Here is a 20,051-nt window from a genome sequence, read left to right as displayed (position 1 = left end):
AAACTGGCTTAGTTGCCCATAGCAACCAATCAGATTTCCCTTTTCATTTTTCAGAGCTCCTTTGGCAAATGAAAGAAGCAATCTGATTGGTTGCTATTGGAAAACTAAGCCTGTTTTCCTTTGCAGCAGTTTTGATAAATCTCCCCTGATTTAAAAAATGCCCTTCATGATAGATTTCCCTGTGTGTCTTCTTCACACATGACCAACCTGGAAATACTGCATACTGAGCTGGACATTTTCATTTTTTTATGTGCCCAAATTGATTTAAAATATGCCAGATATCTTCAGCAAAAATTGCTTAAAAAACACATGCAGCTGATCATTATTTTATCTATCATTATAAGGCTACTTTCACACTAGCGTTGTTTGAATCCGGCGTTTAATTCCGACACCGGAACTGCCCGCCGGATCCGGAAAAACGTGTGAAAACGGATTACATTTGAATTTGACCACAATGAAAAAATGCATTGGAAAAAATGGATCCGCCATTTATGGACTTTCACTTTAAAAAAAAAAAAAATTGGGTTTAACATGCAAAGCCGGATCCGGTTTGACGGAACACACGGCGCCGGATCCGGCGTTAATGCAAGTCAATGGGAAAAAGGCTGGATCCGGCGTTCAGTCAAAGTGTTCAGGATTTTTGGCCGGAGGTAAAAATACAACATGCTACGGTTTTCTGAAAAGCCTGATCAGTCAAAAAGAATGAACTGAAGACATCCTGATGCATCCTAACCGGATTACTCTCCATTCAGAATGCATGGGGATAAAACTGATAAGTTATTTTCCGGATTTGAGCCCTTAGGACGGAACTCGCTAGTGTGAAAGTAGCCTTAGGGTTGTCCAACCATAAGGATCGGTGATAGGTATCTGATTGGTGTTGGTCCGCCCAATCATCAGAAAATAGGCCCGGAGCCCCCATAGTAAAAAGGAGCGTTGGTCTCGTCAGTTCATTCGTATGGGACTACCAGACATAGCTGTATATAGCCCTTGGCTATCTCTTGGCGGTTCCATAGAGAATGAATAGCGCAGCATCGTGCATGCTCAACCGGTCCATCCAGACAGGGGAATGGTATTACCATTCTCAGGATCCGTGGGGATCCCAGGGGTCGGACTCGGACCCCCACTGATCAGATAGCTAACCCTTTATCTTGTGGATAACTTTCAAACTTGGAACAACAAGGGAATGTGTCATCAGACAATGACCTATTGTTTAAATCATGTTTTTCTAAAGATTTTTTTGTCACTTTTTTAAATTTTCCATGTCAATATCTATATTTAAACAAAAGCCATAAAACCCTGCAGTTTTCACTGACAACTAAGCCTAATAACAGGCACCACCATTACAAATCACTTTAATGCAGTTATCTGCTCATCTGTCATTCTAGTTCTGCATGTAATGATATCACCTCTATGTATAGATAAGACAGGATCCACCATTCAAAATAGGCGATTGTCAGATCTTATCTATTCTTTCCTTGTACAATGACCTCTGCACAGGTCACAGAGCATGAAGACTCCCCCACAGAAGTCAATGACCTTCCCCCCTGATCATTGTGTCTATGGCCCATGGGGCTGCCGTAAAGCAATTTTCTAAATGCAATGCTTTATAAATGCTGTTAAGAAATGCTCAGGCAAGATGGCCGCCCCCATAATCATGTTCAGGAAATAGAAAAATAAAATAAAAACGGTTTAGAAAAAAAAAAAGAATATGTGTCCCTATCTGGTTTTAACTGGCAGAAAAGAAAACATTTTTGGTGACACATTTCCTTTAAGGCCCACACAAGGGTTTTTTTGCTGGCAGAATTTAGCGTGGAAAAACAGACAGCACACGGACGTGAAATACATTCGTGTTTTAAGGCCCGCACCAAGAAAAAGAATGATTAAAAATCGTATATGTTTTATGGTTTTGGCTTTAAACATATGGATGCAAAATACTGATCAAATCTGCACTGGGCGCTATGTGTGACGTGGCTTATAATGAATGACTGTCACCTCTAGGAAAAGTTAGTTTCCAAGGGCAGATCTAAATTCTCATATCTTGAAGTAGGTGAACCTACCAACAGTTTCTTGGTAACCCCAATGTCTTAGAACCTAAAGGTCATACTATTGGTTTTACGAAGGCCGCCATGAGTAGTGATGGCGACATACCTCATACACAGAGACGCCATTGTGAAAAACCAACTTCTTTTCTCTTCTATGGAGATCTGTAAAAGAAGACATCAAATATTAACACACATGTGTAGTCCATGTATTACATATTTCACATCACACACAGCAAGAATTCAGACTTGCAATTTTAACTGTATCCGTCGCAAAAGAGATCCAACAGTGGGGGATTTCCTCCGATGGGCATGGCGATCCCATTCATTTCAATGGGATCACCGCTACCATAAGGCTACAGCTACATGGCGACATGTGTCGCAGAAAAGTTGCGCAACATTTTTTATAATGATAGTCAATGGTGTCGCAAAAAATCCATCCAGTCACTGCATGTCGCAGTGCGATACCATTGACTATCATTACAAAAATTGGCGCGCAACACATGTCGCAGTGTAGTTGTACCCTTTTTGTCGTGCTGTAGCCTAAATCTTCAACTGCCACCAGCCATATGATCTGTCAGAAGCTGTGGCAGTTAGGGCTCATGCACACGGCCGTTTGCGGTCCCCAATGCACGGGCAACGTCCATGCGGATTCCGCAGATGGATCCAGACCCATTCAACTTGAATGGGTCCGTGATCCATCCGCACTGCAAAAAAATACAACATTTTTTGCAGTGTGGAGGCACTGAGAGAAACCCCACGGAAACACTCAGTAGTGCTTCTGTGGGGTTCCGTGCCCCCATTCTGCACTGGACCTTCTGAATTGCGGACCCATGATGCGTGATGCGGTGCAAAAACATCCGAGTCCCGTATATTGCGGACCCCTTGTTTGCGGACCGCAATACGAGCATGGCTACCTTACAGGGAGAGGTGCAGCAGAAAGGACATGCTCCCTGAGCTGCCAGGCTGAAGATAATTTAGTAGAACAATTGGAGCAGTGAATGTGGAGATCTCAGGACCCATGTGCAGTACAGGTCAGGTACGTATTGCGGACCGCATTTGTGGATCCGCAATACACGGGCACCGTTCAGTGTGCATTCACTTCAATGGGTCCGCAAATCCGGAGATGCGGAATGGTGCGGAACGGAAGCACGGAACGGAACCCTACAGAAGCCCTACGGAGTGCTTCCATGGGGTTTTGTCCCGTACTTCCGTTCCGCAAAAAGATAGAACATGTCCTATCTTTTTTGCGGAACGGCCGGATCGCGGTCCCATTAAAGTGAATGGGTCCACGATCCGCTGCGGCTGCCCCACGGTGGGTGTTCGTGCATTGCGGCCCGCAATTTGCAGGCCACAGCACAGACACGGGGCGCACACGCTTGTGTGCAAGAAGTCTTAGAAAGAGTTTGTCACACACTAGATTATGTATGATTTTCATTTTTTACATCAGTCATGGCATAAACCCTTTAATTGTTCTCAGGAAAAGGTCTATGTTGAGGACAGTCTAAAGTAGTGCACATTTTCTTGCAGTAGTTTCCATAAAATCACACTTTGGGCTCATGCACACGGCCGTTGCCGGGCTGTGGCCATATTGCGGCCTGCAGACGGCGGGTCCGCAATACACGGGCACCGGCCGTGTGCATCCCGCATTACGGATCACGGACCCATTCACTTCAATGGCTAAGCAATCCGGGAGATGCGGAACAGAGGCACGGAACGGAAGCCCACGGAAGCACTACGGAGTGCTTCCGTGGGTTTTCTGTCCGTGCCTCCGCATCGCCAAAAAATAGCGCATGTACTACATTTTTGCGGTGCGGACAGATCATGGACCCATTCAATTCGTGTGCATGGCCCCTTTAGGTGCAGTGCGGCCAGGAGACCTCTCAATATTATGCGTGCCATTATATTCAGCCCACCACTCATGAACATGAGGACTCCTAGTTCGTCTCAAGCTGCACCTAATAAAGTGTGATTTTATGGAAGCTACTCCGCAAAATCTTGTCACGCCCATATAATCAGGGTGCCTGTCCCTACATTACACCGCCCTTAGGGCAGCATAAACCTGGTGGCAGATAAACTTTAAGATGAAGACCTTGGTTATCTGGGGTAGCGGATCCAGACAACTCCATAAAGATTGCGCTTTCTAGGCAGTGTATTCCTGGCAACCAGATCCGATATAGTCCTCGTGGTCATATAATCGTCCGCCATTGCGAGCGTCATTTTTGCATGTTGTTTCCAATAGAGCTATGTAATCCTGGTGGAAACGAATAGTTCAACAGTGTCAGCCATGGTATGCGTGCTGACTTATATGACACGGCATGGCGCCCAGGATGATTTACTTGTGTGCTGTTTGCCTAGGGACACACCCTTATTTGAGCGTGCACACAAGAACCTTCAGAGAGACTTACAGTAAGTAAGGGATATTGTTTTTAAGGCTAAAATACACAATAAAAACAAGCAACTGACGCCTGCTCAGGGAATCCACCATGTTTTTATGACTAGTAATAGAACACACCCCACCTTCTACTGCTGACACCAACAAAGTCAATAGCAGACCTGCATCAGATAGGAGGTCGACCAGAGCCAACTTCTTGGCCCAATCTTGGCACAGCGACGTCCTGCGCAACTCAGATTTCATAATGCGACCGTTGGGTCAAGTCACAGTCCATAGTAGCGAATCGAAAACATATGACTTCTTCGCTTTTATGGGATTGCACTTAAAGGGGTATTCCCATCTTACGCTGGGTTCACACCTGAGCGTTTCTCAAACGCGCGTTTTACGCGCGTTTTTGTCGCGCGTTTTTATGCGCGTTTTTTGTAATAGTAAATAGCGTTTGTGTCATTGACTGCAGTGTCCTATGGCCACAAACGCGCGTCAAAACGCCCCAAAGAAGCTCAAGTACTTGTTTGAGCGTCGGGCGTTTTACAGCGCGTTCGTACGCGCTGTAAAACGCCCAGGTGTGAACCCTTCCCATAGGGAAGCATTGGTTTTCATGTCTTAAGCGTTTTACAGCGCGTTTGAACGCGCTGTAAAACGCTCAGGTGTGAACCCAGCGTTAGACAATGGGGGCATATCGCTAGGATAAGCCCCCATTGTCTGATAGTTGTGGGTCCCAGCGGTGGGACCCGCACCTATATCGAGAACGGAGCGGGGAGCGCTGTGGCTGGAGGACCCCAGATTTCCCAGGGTCCGTCCACCACCAAGCACTAATCCCCGCCTCTTCCATAGAAGTGAATGGGAGCGTGCCGCGCATTCGCAATGCGCTCTCCTTCACTTTCTGGGCTCCATTCTCAATATAGGTGTGGGTCCCAGCGGCACCTATAAGACAATGGGGGCATATCCTAGCAATATGCCCCCATTGTCTGAGATGAGAGAACCCCTTTAAATGCATTCCTCTAGATGTATGCCGGCCATTCCGTGGATTGGAGACCGCAATTTGCATTCCCCAATGCATGGGGATCATCCTTGTGGCTGCCGCAGACGGATGCGGGTCCTTGATCCGTTTACACCACAAAAAAATTTGAATATGTTCTATTTTTTCGAAGTGCGGAGGCACGGAGAGAATCCCTACAGAAGCACTCCATAGTGCTTCCATGGGGTTCCGTGCCTCCGCTCCACTCCGCTCCTTGCAGATTGCGGACCTATTTGAGTAAATGGGTGTTTGCCTTTTGCAGGCTGCAATACGGGCATAGCCGGGCAGCGGCCGTGTGCTAGAGCCCTAAGAATGAAAAAAAAATTGCAACGCGATTATGAAACAATATGCAGAAAAAAACACCTCAATGGCTCATGCACGCGGCCGCGCTGAAAATCCTATTCAACCAATGGGAAGCAGAGAAAAAAAGAAACAACCAGCTCCAAAATCAGTGGCAAAAATGGTGTGTAATACAATTAATCTGCCTCCAAAATCAGTTTGGTGAGCAAGCTGATTTTTTGGGTGAAGTCAGCATCTGATTTTTCTGCCTTTTATTTTAAACTAGCTCATCCATAGGGCTCATGCACAAATTGCGGTCCCCAATGCACCGGCACCGTCCGTGTGGCCTCCACTGATGGATGCAGACCCATTTAACTTGACTAGGTCCTAGATCTGTCCGCAAAAAAATAGAGCAGGTTCTATCTTTTTGTGGTGCGGACCGAAATGCCACGGAAGCGCTCCATAGTGCTTCCGTGGTCTTATGTATCTTCTGGATTGCAGACCCAGCCAAGTGAATGGGTCCGCATCCGTGATACGGTACGCACGCGACCGGTACCCGTATATTGCAGACTCGCTATGGAAAATTTCTGCAGTTTAATTCACATACAACTTGGATTTTAAACCCACAGCACGTCCATTTATGTTGCAGGCTCTCACTTTGGATTTCACCCTTGGCAATGTGCGACAAACCCTCAGCGTTTATGTTGCTGCAGGATTCTGGCAGATACGCTGTGGATTTTCTGATCTGGAAAATTTGCAGCATATATATGCACTGTCAATTATTTAAAATGGTGTTTTTATTACGGTTGGATGTACTACAACTCCCATTCTGCACTTCAGTAGAGACGTTTATCTTGTACAACTGACCTGGTTACTGACTCAGCATCATACGCCCTGGCCTGCCCTGGCCCTAGGGAGCATTGGTGTAAGGATTATTGAAGCCAGAGCCACTACCACTCCCATCCTCCGTTCTGCTCCGCTCCCCTGGGGCTTGCAGAACATTTGAGGCCGACCTTCATTTACTGCTATAGAACTGATTTTCAGAAGTCCCATTACAGTGAATGGAGGGCACGCTGCGCATGCGTGATGTATTTTCCATTCACTTTGAGGCTCTATTCTTGAGATAGTTGCAGATCCCAGAGGAGGCCCCCACACCAATCAGCCTATCGATAGGCCAGTGTCAATGTCCCAGATGGGAAGACCCCTTTAATGTTAAATATATGGCCTCACATTTTGGAAGCACGATTTCTGACTTCTAGTAGCAAATAACTAAATCATCAGGATCTGCAAAGTTCACTGGAGATTATTTTTGGATTATGCTCATAAAGCATGCAAACAAAAGTCCTATTGTGTGCGTTACGAGGCGCGCAGAATACTATGAAGAGCCTATTGTGTCCTAAGCGCTGGACCATAAAGCTTATATAATCATCAATGAGTTCTGCTCCGGGTCTGGATGAGGTTATCGTGTCTGGAGTGCATTTTGCTACGCATAATGTTCAAGTATGTTTAGCGGACACAATTTTGCGTGAATCCACATCAGAAGGCGTCTTGCAGTTTTACAAATGTATCATTGACTATAATAGGCGAAAAAAGGTGGTCCGCTTTGGACAATAGTTTTTTTGTTAGAAGGGTCTGCTGACTATGGTGCATTCACACGACCGCATGTGTTTAGCGGTCCGCAAATTGAGGATCCGCAAAACAGACATATACGTCTGTGTGCGTTCTGCATTTTGCGGAATGGACACGGCCAGCCCTATCATAAAAATGCCTATGTGGACAAGAAACATAGAATGTGTCGGCAGATAAGAACCATTTGGCCCATCTAGTCTGCCCAATATACTAAGTACTATGGATAGCCCCTGGCCCTATCTTATATGAAGGATGGCCTTATGCCTATCCCATGCATGCTTAAACTCCTTCACTGTATTTGCAGCTACCACTTCTGAAGACATGCTCTGTCTTTTTTGTGGGGCCCCGGCACGGAAGTACGGATGCGGACAGCACACTATTAAAAATGAATGGGTCCGCATCCGATCCGCAAAATGAATGAATACGGTCGTGTGAATGTTTGACCTAATGAAGGAATCGTAGTCACCTGGTCCTGTACCTTGGCTGCTTTTGGCGATCTTCTAGTCCCAGGCTTGTCTACTTCTGGCCATGGTACAGATGGGCTGAGGCTACTTTCACACTAGCGTTTTTCTTTTCCGCCATTGAGTTCCATCCTAGGGGCTCTATACCGGAAAAGAACTGATCAGTTTTATCCCCATGCATTCTGAATGGAGAGTAATCCGTTCAGGATGCATCAGGATGTCTTCAGTTCAGTCTTTTTACCTATTCAGGACGGAGATAATACCGCAGTATGCTGCTGTTTTATCTCCGTCCAAAATTCCGGAACACTTGCCGGAATGCCGGCATTTTTTCCCATTGAAATGCATTAATGCCGGACGAGTTTTCCAGCAAAACGGATCCGGCATTGCAGTCTACGCATGCTCAGCCCGAAAAAAAATTGAAAAAAACTAATGTCTGATCCGTTTTTCCGGATGGCACCAGAGAGACGGATCCGGCATTTCAATGCATTTGTCATACGGATCAGGATCCAGTTTGCGTCTGTATTGCCGGATCCGGCGGGCAGTTCCGCCGACGGAACTGCCTGCCGGAATCCTCTGCCGCAAGTGTGAAAGTACCCTGACGTGCACTACTGCAACCAATGACTGACATCAGGGGGGACGTGTCCCCATGTTGAGGTCCATATTGCACCAAATAATGAAGTTCTGGTCTAATATACCGGTAGAAACCGTACAGATAGTTTAGTAAGGAGCAATTTTTTAAAATGTATTAATGCACATTTATGCATTAATTACCCAGGTCAAAAAGAGGGACATTTAAGGATCAAAGAGGACCAGGGGGACTTGGGTCGAAAAGAGAGACAGTTGGGAGGCATGATATAGTGGAATTGCTGATTGTTTCCATCCTCCAAGAAAGAGTTAATAATACTTAATACGTTATATGTACCCCAAAATGCTGCCGTTATAAAATAGAGCCCATACAACTATATCTATAGAAAAATACTAATGTTATGGCTCTCTGAGTGTAGGGATGTCAACATGAAAGAGGACCTGTCACCTCTCCTGACATGTGTGTTAGTGACTACTTGCATTCCCCATGTAGTAACAATTCTGGAGCATCTATTCCTATGACTCTGTGTTGGGCTGTTCCTCTGTTGTTCATTCTAGTGGTTTATGAATGAATTACTTCCAGTCTGCAGTAGAGGTCCACATGGATGTTACCCAGAATCCTCCATTTACTTCTACCCCAGTAGAGGGGGTATCTGCAAATGGTTTGTAACATAATGTCATGTACACCCAGCTTAGAATCTGCGTGGCTAAAGCATAGGAGCCAGCATGGTTACCCACGATCACAGTGATACAGACTTTGCTGCTTGTGAAGGGACTACAGTTAAGACACCCATCACACTGACGGCCTGGCCAGACTTTCTCTGGATCATCAAGGCCTTGCTACATATATTGTGCCATTCCTTTAGTTTGCAATGGAGGTCCAGATGGATGTTACCATTTGGGAGTGTCTCCTCGCACTGTCTGATACTGGCAGCACTGATTGGATAGCTTCAGACTTTTTAGGGACACCCCCCCAACTGATAATACCCATCAAGGACCTACATTGCAAACTGCTAGTAATTCATCCATAACTTTTAGCAGGAATATTACAGAAATGGCAGAACATAGAGTCATAAGATTGAATGTTCTAGAATTATTATTACATGGGGAATGCAAGTATTTACCAAAACAGACTTGTCAGGAGAGGATGTCATGAGTTTGAATAATGCATACTGCTAACCTGTCCTTATACCCAATCTCTACTGAGTATAGCCCTTTTTATTTATTTTTTCTATCCCCCCCCACCCCGTTCAATAGAATGCTCCCTGAGTGTTGACCTGAGTCTATCCGGTATGATTGGACAGAGCGCTGCTGTAGGCTCCACACAGTAGGGCCATCGCTCTCAATTAGTATATAGGGCACAAAATAGGCTCAGGAACCATATATACAGAAAAGGGGGAGGGGAGTGTAAACAGAAAAAAGCACTATATGCAGGAGGACAGTATACATTAGGACAGGCAAGCAGTTTTCAACCTAACAGGTCCTCTTTAAAGGGGTTTTCTGGGGATTTGATATTGATAGTCTATTCTCAGCTCAGGACAGGTCATCTATATCTCTTCAGTAGGGATCCGACTCCCGGCGCTCCCACCGATCAGCTGTTTGAAGATGTGCTGCCTCTTTGTAGACCGATGACGTGACGTTCATCGGTCACATGGCCTAGGTGCAGCTTGGTCCCACTCAAATGAATGGGCTGAGGCTGCAATACCAAGTGAAGCCGCTATGTAATGTATGATTCTGTCCTTGGTATATTGTGAGGAGGCCATGGCTCCATCAAACAGCTGATCGGCGAGATTACCTGGAGTCGCCACGCCCGCCCATTTAATAGTGATGATCTATCCTAAGCATAGCTGATCAATGTCGAACTCCTAGAAGATCCCTTTAAGAGGTTTCTCCACTTTAGACAAACCCTACCTGTTGGAAGGGTTCCTTTAAAAGAAGATGACAAAGTGTCCTCCTGTTGAGACCCCAGTGATCAGCTGTAATCTAAAATCTGGCTGTAGGTGCTCACATTCCCTGCAGTGCCACCACAGGGGAAATTAAGCATAGCACATTCCCCATTCAAATTAATTGGTTGTCGATTTAATGCAGGACAGGACAGGTCCTCCAGAGCAAGAGACGTTTTTTGTTACTGCTCTATCCTCTGACCAAGAGATGAGGATCCTGAAAAGAGGATCCCGTCTAGTAACCCAGAATTCCCTAATAGGGTGTATGGAAATTGGGTTATCAAAACTGGACAACCCCTTCATTAAGCAGGTAGCAGATGCCAAGTTACCTTGAAGGAACTATTGTATACGTAGACTATATCATGTTGTTAAACTGACCTTGTGTTTGCCATAGGTGACAGCTTTATCATACAGACTGATTCCTGTGATCAGTTTCTCCATGTTGTCTTTATCGGTCATCTGGCCCACATCAAATGCATGAGCGTAGCCCTGTTCTGCCAGGCATCGGGCAGCCATATGTCTATCCCCATGTGTATCCAGGTCCATCAGATGAGATAACTTATCTACAGACTGCGAGGCCTCTTCCTCCATATTCAACTTGTCGTAGACATAAGCCAGGTTTGCCCAAGCATTTAGATTATTGGGGTCCTGATTGCAAATGTTTATAAAGATCTCCTTGGCTTTGTCGACCTCATCCAGGTAGAAGGAGAAAACACCCGATAAATTCCTGATTCCAAAATGCTGGAAGCTGGAGTCAACCTCCAGCTGGAACTGAAGGGCTTCTTGCTTCAGTTTGATGTCTCTTCTCCTCAAGTGTGGAGGGGTGCAGGACTCAAAGTTGAGGTTCATTTCCAAGTGGAAATAACCAGGAATATATTCAAACTCATCTATGAGAGTTTCTATGTCCACGTCGGGTTCTTCCTCCATGGTTGGCAGAGCAATGTACCTCTTGTCCTACCTGCTCTCTATACTTGTATGTCTGGTTTGAGTCACCTGTAGCTCGGGAGGAGCTTAGACAGGGAGAGGCCCTGAAGAATTCCCTTCTCACCCTAGTATTTCAGTGCACATTTTGCAAGTCAATCCCACGATTATTGCTACAATAGTTTCCTGCTCTCGTGATACAATTACTCCGTATAAACGTGAGAAGTGTTCAGACCTGCTAAGAAAAAACAGAGAAATCCAAACTGATCCTCCCCTGTAAAGGTACAAAGACAAATTCATCATACGATTAATATCTGAAGTCACTTTTCCTTGAGTCTGTGTTCTTTAGTCCAAATTTTAAAAATGTTGCACATTTATTACGTTTGCCACATTGTTAAAGGGGTTTTCTGAGGGTTTAATACCGATGACCTATCCTCAGGATACTGTAAGGTCATCAGTATCTGGTTGGTAGGGGGTCTGACACCCAGGACCCACGCCAATTAGCTGTTTGAAGAGGCCGCAGCCTCCTTGCAGCTTACCAAGCATAGCGCCGTCCATTACATAGCGGCTGTTCTCGGTATTGCAGCTAAGCCACATTTACTTGAATGGGACTAAGTGGCATCTAGGCCATGTGATCGATGAACGTGAAGTCACTGGCCTAGGAAGAGGCAAATGTCACAGTGCTATATTGGAAGGGAAAAGCATTAACATAATGAACCACGCCCACTTCCCAAAACTGGAGTGAGTGGTGTAAAAATACAAAAAGTTGCAAATTTTTGAGTAAATAAGCCTAAAATGTTGCCAAAGCCATATCTTAAAGAAACAGAGAGGCCGGATTTTTTTTTTTAGGGTTTATTAGGGATTCTGCCCCCACAGGGTCAGGTATCCGGACGGGGACGCTCCTTGCGGGGCAAGCTCCTCGTGTAGATAGGTAGGGCATAATAGCCCCTGCCCCTTCTCCTAGGGCTGTCTAGGGTTAATTACCCTGTCACCCACTCACGTGAAGGGGGCATACACACCTATCTCTTTCCAGTGTGGCTATCAAGTACCACGGGTCCGTCTCCACTGCTAACCATCTTCGGGAGAACGCCTGGTCTACGATTGGGTGAGAACGTTCCTGACTCTTTATACCATCTTTGCCACACTGTGTATATATGTATAGTATATGCCCATAGGGCTGTCTTTCACTTGTTTTTTGTAGGGGCTCATCCTTTAGTGTCCGTCTATTTTAGAATACATCGTTATTAAATGCTAAGTTTTACCCCTCTGTCCCTTAGGGACCAGTATATACGCTAAAGCCATATCTTGCAACTTTTTAAAGCCAGAATTCTGAGGTGAAGGACATGATAAATTGCCCCCTTAAAATTTCTACTTTATTTTCACCATCGATGGCTTATTATTAGGATAGGCCATAAATGTATGACTGCTGCCGGTCCAACTCTGGTCAACCCCCCAGCTAAATTAACCCCCAAGCTAAATTTGGTGACAGAGTTCTGCTGCCTGAGAAACAGTGAGGTCCTACATGTGAAAGCTCCTCAAAGCTAGGCCTGATATCAGAGAACTTTCATCTCTGAGACTTCTACAGCCCAGGAAGCAACCTGATCATTAAAGTACTCCAGAAAGAAGGTCCAGAATCTACAAGGCTGTGCATTGGAGTCAGCCAGCAAGGTATTGTGCACAGGGCCGTCTTTGCCGCAGGGCAAAAGGGGCAGCTGCCCTGGGCCCAGTTGCTCCTGGGGGCCCAAGGGAGCTCCATTTCCCGAGTCCCGACTCCCAGTCCCACATCCCATTCTGATTCACACACTATGCGCAGCAGCAGTCTTCACAACAACTTACAAGCGCTGGCTGCGCTGCTTAGCAAGCACGTCGGCGCCGTCACGTGGTAAAAGGGGGGAGCCACGGCGGAGTAGCCAGGCCAGCAGCAGGGAGTCCAGGGACTAAGCCTCCGCCTCCGGTCCGGAGCTAAAGGGATTGGGTGGTGAGTCACTCACAGCCTCACGTGACCAGACCAAGGCACCAGTGACTCACTCACCTAGTACCTACCTTACACAGCCAGACCTGAGACCTGCCACTGCAGCGCCAGGAGGGGAGGTGGTAGGTAAAGCAAAAAGCAGCATGCATATTGATTTTATTTTATATTAGAAATTTAGGCCGGTCAGGTCACCCCGAATTAATAATTAACCCCAGATGATCAGATCCATTCATAAATTAGTGGGGGATAGAGACAGACGGCCCCAGGAGACATAAGGGGTTGGGTTGGGTTCAGTTCTCTGTCTGCAGTCTGCTGCTGAACTGTGGCCTGGGGCCCCACCACCGGCCACATTTACTAATCTTTGCTCGCCTCAGGGTCAGGGGGGCCCTCATGGTGTGGACTGGACAGGTCATATTCACTAAGGAAGAATAGTTTAACCATTTATGTGCAAAAGAGAAAATAAGAAGTCAGCTCCAATCAGATATCAATCTGCACAAAGACCAAGAGTCTAGTTGGTCTATGTGCAGATATCTGATTGGAGCTGACTTCTTATTTTCTCTTTTGCACATAAATGGTTAAACTATTCTTCCTTAGTAAAAATGACCAGTCCACACCACACCATGAGGGCCCCCCTGAGCAATGATTAGTAAATGTGGCCCCAGCCCACAGTTAAGCAGACAGACAGACAGAACCCCTTATGTCTCTCGTCTCTTTAATAATCCACCAGTAATTTAAATAACCCCATTAGTGGGGGATAACTATAGAGACGGGAGACATAAGGGGTTGGGTTCTCTCTGTCTGCTGAACTGTGGCCTGGGGCCACCCGGCCGGCCAAATTTACTAATCTTTGCTCAGGGGGGCCCCTCATGGTGTGGTGTGGAGTGGTCATTTTTACAAAGGAATATAGTTTAACCGTTTATGTGCAAAAGAGAAAAAGAAAAGTCACTAAGTCAGCTCCAATCAGATATCTGCACATAGACCAAGAATCTTGGTCTATGTGCAGATATCTTATTGGAGCTGACTTAGTGACTTCTTTTTTTCTCTTTTGCACATAAACGGTTAAACTATATTCCTTAGTAAAAAATGACCACTCCACACCACACCATGAGGGCCCCCCTGAGCAAAGGGTGACACCAGCCATAGCAACGCCACTGCCTCTATCTGTAAGTCGCTGGAGTCCACGGCAGGCTCGCTTTTCTGAAGGAAGTGGAACTGTGAACTGTCTGAACTCTGAATTATTATTTTTTGTGTGTGTCATGGTGGAGGGTGTGATTGCATGCTAGGGTGTGTGACGGTGGGATCCAGGGGGCCAAGTAAATTCTTGCCCAGGGTCCAATCAATATTAAAGACGGTCCTGATTGTGCATGAAACCTTACTGCTGTCAGAGGGAACATTGCTAACGCCCCCTTCCACGCTTACAGACGGTTTGGCCAGCCGTATCTTAAATCTGCAACTCTCAGCCTATGAACTTGCAGAAGCAGTTAACAAGTACCTTATTGTATGCCTAAGGTTCTGCAGAGAGACTTGAAAGAGAGACATTGGGAGGAATTGCTTTCACGGTCCCTCAGGTGACTGATGTCAGGAAATCAAGGATATTGGCTGAGCATAGTGGAATCTAACAGCCTCCTTGATTTCTCTTGATTCAGTGTCGATAGGGTTAATGACCACTTTCCTTTTCTCAGCTGTTGCTCAGTGGTCATCACTTTTACCCTTTATAGTCTCACCCCACCCTTCTGACTATGCAGTAGATAGCTTCATTTAAGTTTGGCTGAGCTGGTGTAAAATCCTCTCTGGTGTTCCTGTTCTTCCATCTCTACAAAAGTTAAGTGTTGCGTTTGTTTGTATTTGTTATATTCCCTGTTGTTTTATCTGGGCCTGAGACAGAGACTTCCATTCGTCCATCTGGGAAGCAATGGGTTGTCTCTGGTCCTATACTTATTCCAGGGTCTTATAGGGAAATCAGGGCCTAGGTATCCTGCTTATGAATATTCCTACCTAGGTAGTTAGGGCCCGGATTAGGGTTGTCTAGGAGGTGACCAGTTTCTTCCCTAGTTTCCAGGCCCAGTTACTGTTCCCCTTCCCTCCTGTGTTCAGTGTGGAGTTTCCCTCCCCCCACACTGATAGTGTGGTCTAGCTGGAACTGTGCCTTGTTACTGTTGTACTACTACTCCTGTTCTGTACTGCACCATTCGCCAGTCACTCCAGCTGATCTCCTGCCTTGCACCCTGACCAACGACAACACCTAACACCAAGGTCACCCCAACTACTACCAGGCCGAGCCCCTACCCAGGTGTGCCCTGAGAGAAGAAAGGGTGTGCCTTCCTGTCACTGCACAGCCCTGGGAAGTGCCAGAGAGAGAGATTGTCACTGTGAAGGCCACAGCTACTACTCTCATCCTCCTCACCTGCAGGGACAGCCCCTCACAGGTGAAGAAGTCCTGCTGATGAGATGAAGTGATTTGTTAGAATTGATTCGCTCATCTCTAATGTACAGTAATATAAAGTAATGATTAGTGAAGTTTCTACATTGCCACAGCCACCTCCCAACTGAAGCCACAAGGTCACTACTATGTACAGTACAATCATATAATCATATAGCATAAGGAATTCATGAGGAAGAAAATGCATGGCTGGGGTGGAATGTATAAGGGACATTACACTACACTAAGGTGTCATTAACAGTACTCGGCCTGGTGTCACGGAAGGTGTACAGGAAACTAGAAGACACAAAATGAATATCCGACTCACTGGATCCAAAACTAAGGAACTAAGGAACAAAAAGGAGAGCCCTGCATCAGACCTGGCTCTCTCCCTGACTGCTCAGCCTATGCGAAAATCCCAATGGTAGATGATCGCATATCCTCGTACCTCGACTGTATAACACCTGAACACCCTATAATAGTGAGGGGACACGGCCACCGGCTCCCTACACTTGATACGGAGGGAGTCAGGGTCACCTGGGATCCAGCAAACAGAAAAACACAAATGAATGAACAAAACTTATCTGTAGAAGACTCAGAAGTAGGATCAGCATGCACACACTCCAGGAAGGAATATAAACCGCAAAGGGAAGCAGTCTGGGAAGGGATTTAAAGGGATGCAATCAGTGCAACTACATGACAGCTGAGAGAGGCTAACAAGATGAGAAAATGAAAGCAAAACAAAAGGTAGCTCAAGGAGGAGGTTCTGAAAGACATCTGTCAGAGCTTCTCAGATGTGGTGGTGGTGACACCTGGGGGCAACATGTTGAGACCCCTGAAAAGTAGATGGAACTGTGTAGTTGCAGAATCAACTTGTGCCAGCTGACTGGAGGGGGCGCTAGTTGTCAGACCATGCTGATCACATAGTGTTGACCATCATTTTTTTTAACAGATATGTTCATGCAGTTGCTTACCTTATGTACATTTTCCCTGTGCTTTTTTGGGACTCTTCTGACCCGTTTCCACCATGTAAATCATCCCTCTGGTTTGTTTCCATCCTGTATGCAGCACTTCCTGTTCCTGTATCCAACCAAACCCATGATGCACTTCTCCTTTCCCTGCCACAGCTCCAGCACCGCCCCTAACCACACCCAGCTGGTTAATAGCTCCTCCCACCCAGCTAATTACATAGACACTGCCCTATCACTGCCATGCCTTTGGACATAACGTCACAGGAAATAAGAAAGAGCTGCATGGACTTGGTCATGCTAAAGTATAGCTCTGCCATGTTTGCTGCCACCTGCTGGTGAACCAGGCACATTACATGAACAGTTACATAACATTAGAAACGCACAGTGTGGAGGACCTGGAATAAATGCATAAAATGACATGAGGTTAGACCAATAAAGACAGTAGCAAGGTGCCCCCCACTCAGGGGTGTTACACATTCATGAGAACCGGAACTCTTCTTCCCTGTAAACAGAATTTTGGCTATATACATCATGCTCATTTATTTTACCCTTGGGAAAGATCTGGGTATGATATTACAATAAGATTGCTACATTTTCACCCTGAAGGGAAAGTTGAAGGCAGAAGAGGCGACAAGACTGGGGCGGAAGGTGAGTCAGGGAGGAGTAAAGATGACAGGGCAGTGACAAGGGTGGGGATGACGGGGGAACACAGGTAAGTAAAGGGTGGTGGCTGTATATAGTGAGAGAGGAGGATTCACGCTTGTCTAAACCAGACATTGCGGTAACGTTCTGCTCCTGCACATCTGTCACTGAATAATATTATAATAAATGCGTTAAGAGTATTTTGTACTTTATTTATTTACACAGTATTTTCGCTAGGGGTGGAATTAAAGGGGTATTACAGTTTTAGCAAATGGAGCAAATTGACCTGTTCAAAGACCACAAGCAGAGACCTTGAAGATGGTGAGGAACTGAGATGAAAAGTACACTGAAAAAATGATCTCTCTCTTCATTATACAATGAATGAGCTTTATTTGTTTAAAATGTGATATATCCATTTGTGTCTATCTATCTATCTATCTATCTATCTATTGATCCATTATCTATATCTATCTATCTATTGATCAATTATCTATCTATCTAATAGAGATTGGGGATTATTTTATTTTCAGCGGAAGGGGACCGCCATGGGGTCAAATGTGGCCCCTCTTTAGGCAAACATGGCGGTCGCCTTCCTTGAGGAGACGTTCATCAATGTGTCGCACCACTTTGGGTATGTCCTGAGGTGTTGGCTATACATAGACGATGTCTTCCTAATTTGGATGGGCACAGAGGATGAATTACTTGACTTTTTTCATTTTCTGAATGAGATTGACAGTGACATGAAAATTATTTTGGATTACTCTAGAGAAGCGATCCATTTTCTTAAAAACCCACATAACAGTGATAGACAATACTTTATCTACTGATGTCTATTCAAAACCAACGGATAGAAACACATTGTTATGCTATAACAGTGCACACCCGAGGGCCATGGTAAAATCCTTGCCACTAAGCCAGTTTTTGCGCGTCAAGCGCATAGTAAGTAGTGATCAAAAACTAGATGGCACACTTAATAAAATATCACAAGCCTTCCAAGACAGGGGGTTTCTCCCAGCCTTGTTGAATGAACATTTGAATGTAGTGAATAGAAAATCACGTATTGACTTGCTACAGAAAAAAAACAGACAAAAAACACAATAGAATTCCCCTGGTAATTACGTACACAGGTGACCGTATACACATTAAACAGATTATTACTAGGAGAGCGCATGTGCGCAGATTGCAAAGAGGACATGCCTCTGTGAGCGCCGCTCCGTATGCCAAGAACATCCCGGTATTAGCACCGTCCTCACGGCTCCAACAGCCTTCAAAATACATGCAGGGGACCCCGAAGATGACCCGCACCAAAGGTAGAGCTAAAATCACGGGTACGCCCACCCCGTCACAGACTTTACCGGAGATGTTTCGGCACACCAGACAAACTATCATGACGGACCCTGCCTCGTCTCCGGTCAGTCCCGCCTCCTCCACTGATGGTGGACACTCGTCTGACCCTAACATCACTGATCCAGTCCAGGCATTGCTGTATAAAAACATAGCTTCCCTGTTTAGATTGGAACTCTCTCAGGCGGTGGAAGAGTTTTCTCACCAAATCCAGGACTTGGGGAATTGAGTCTCTGATCTAGAGACGCGAACTGACGACATATCTGATGCCATAGGCACTGACAGGGAGGAAATCAACTCCAATGCTGCACAGTTGGCTGCTCTGGAGCTAAAAATAGAAGACCTGGATAATAGATCCAGAAGAGGGAATATGCGGGTCAGAGGCCTCCCTGAAATGTTTCAGGATCTACAAATCACCATAAACACTCTATTGGGGGCCCTTCTACCCCAAACTGAGCCGACCCAGCTACGAATGGACAGAGTTCATAGAGCTTTGGGTAAACCCCGCTCAGCAGAACTACCAAGGGACGTTGTCCTCAAGTTCCACTATCCAGAGGTGAGAGACCAAGTATTGGCAGCCGCACGTAATCGGTCTGATCTACCAGGGCTCCCCTCCTCTGTGCACTTATATGCAGATTTAGCACCTTCCACACTCCGCAAACGCAGAGAGATGAGGCCGGTGACATTAGCCCTTCGGAATGCACAGGTGCGCTATAGATGGGGGTTCCCATTCAACTTATTCTTCCAGCTAAACTCCCGTAATCATACGGTCTATACTCCGACGGAAGGCTTTGAAGCTCTACAACGGGCAGGAATCCCATTTGAACGCTCAGAAATTCCAGCTGCCCCACCGAGACCACAACGACTGGCTAGGGTCTGAACCAAGGTCCCCTCCTCTTCACCTCGTACGACTAGATCGGCGGATAACTGAGACTATACAACTACAAGATGGTCTCCACCTTTCTCCAGGATCGGAGGACGGCACTCATCTACTGATCTGGACGCAAGTGATACCTTTTCTATAAATCTCTGGGGGTCCTTTTGCCCCAGTTTTATTGTTTTTATGTTCCACTATCTTTTTGCTACAGGGATTTGGCGTAACGGACTTTTATGTTGCTCCCTCCACCAGGGTTGACCGGAATGGAGCCGTTTGACCTTTTTAGGCACTGTCTCCCTTCTCCTAACCCACTACTATTTGCTGGCCTTGCTAGGCACAGCCATATTGCATGTTATATAGTGCTTGCAAGCACATTGTTAATGTTTTATTGTTTAACTGTTACTCAAGGGGGTTATTCCTATTGCCATTATAGAGTCCCACAGGATCAGTCCAATTTAGAAAGGTCCTATATCACTTCATTATGTGTAAAATATTGACCCATAATGTACGGGGCTTTAAGTCCCCCAAAAAACGCAAATCAGCTTTCTCTACATAC

General features: G+C 45.9%; 1 protein-coding gene across 2 annotated transcripts in view; it reads right to left on the bottom strand.

Annotated features, from left to right (window-relative positions):
* Nucleotides 1-20,051, bottom strand: part of TTC22 (tetratricopeptide repeat domain 22) — a 116,605-nt gene that overhangs the window by 12,469 nt on the left and 84,085 nt on the right. The window contains exons 1-2 of one of the 2 annotated variants that reach the window (XM_044301394.1): nt 10,728-11,302; nt 2,149-2,204 (exon numbers count right to left, since the gene is read on the bottom strand). The exons of the other annotated variant lie outside the window; for it this stretch is intronic. Coding sequence (XP_044157329.1) covers nt 2,149-2,204; nt 10,728-11,276 — 605 coding nt within the window. The 5' untranslated portion in view covers nt 11,277-11,302. Of the gene's footprint in view, nt 1-2,148; nt 2,205-10,727; nt 11,303-20,051 lie in introns of those variants that run through there. 2 annotated transcript variants of the gene reach the window in all.

This window comes from Bufo gargarizans, chromosome 7 (genome assembly GCF_014858855.1).
Source record: "Bufo gargarizans isolate SCDJY-AF-19 chromosome 7, ASM1485885v1, whole genome shotgun sequence".
Lineage (NCBI taxonomy): Eukaryota > Metazoa > Chordata > Amphibia > Anura > Bufonidae > Bufo > Bufo gargarizans.
The sequence above is the reverse complement of the archived record's forward strand: the minus strand, read 5'-3'. Positions and strand labels throughout refer to the sequence as shown.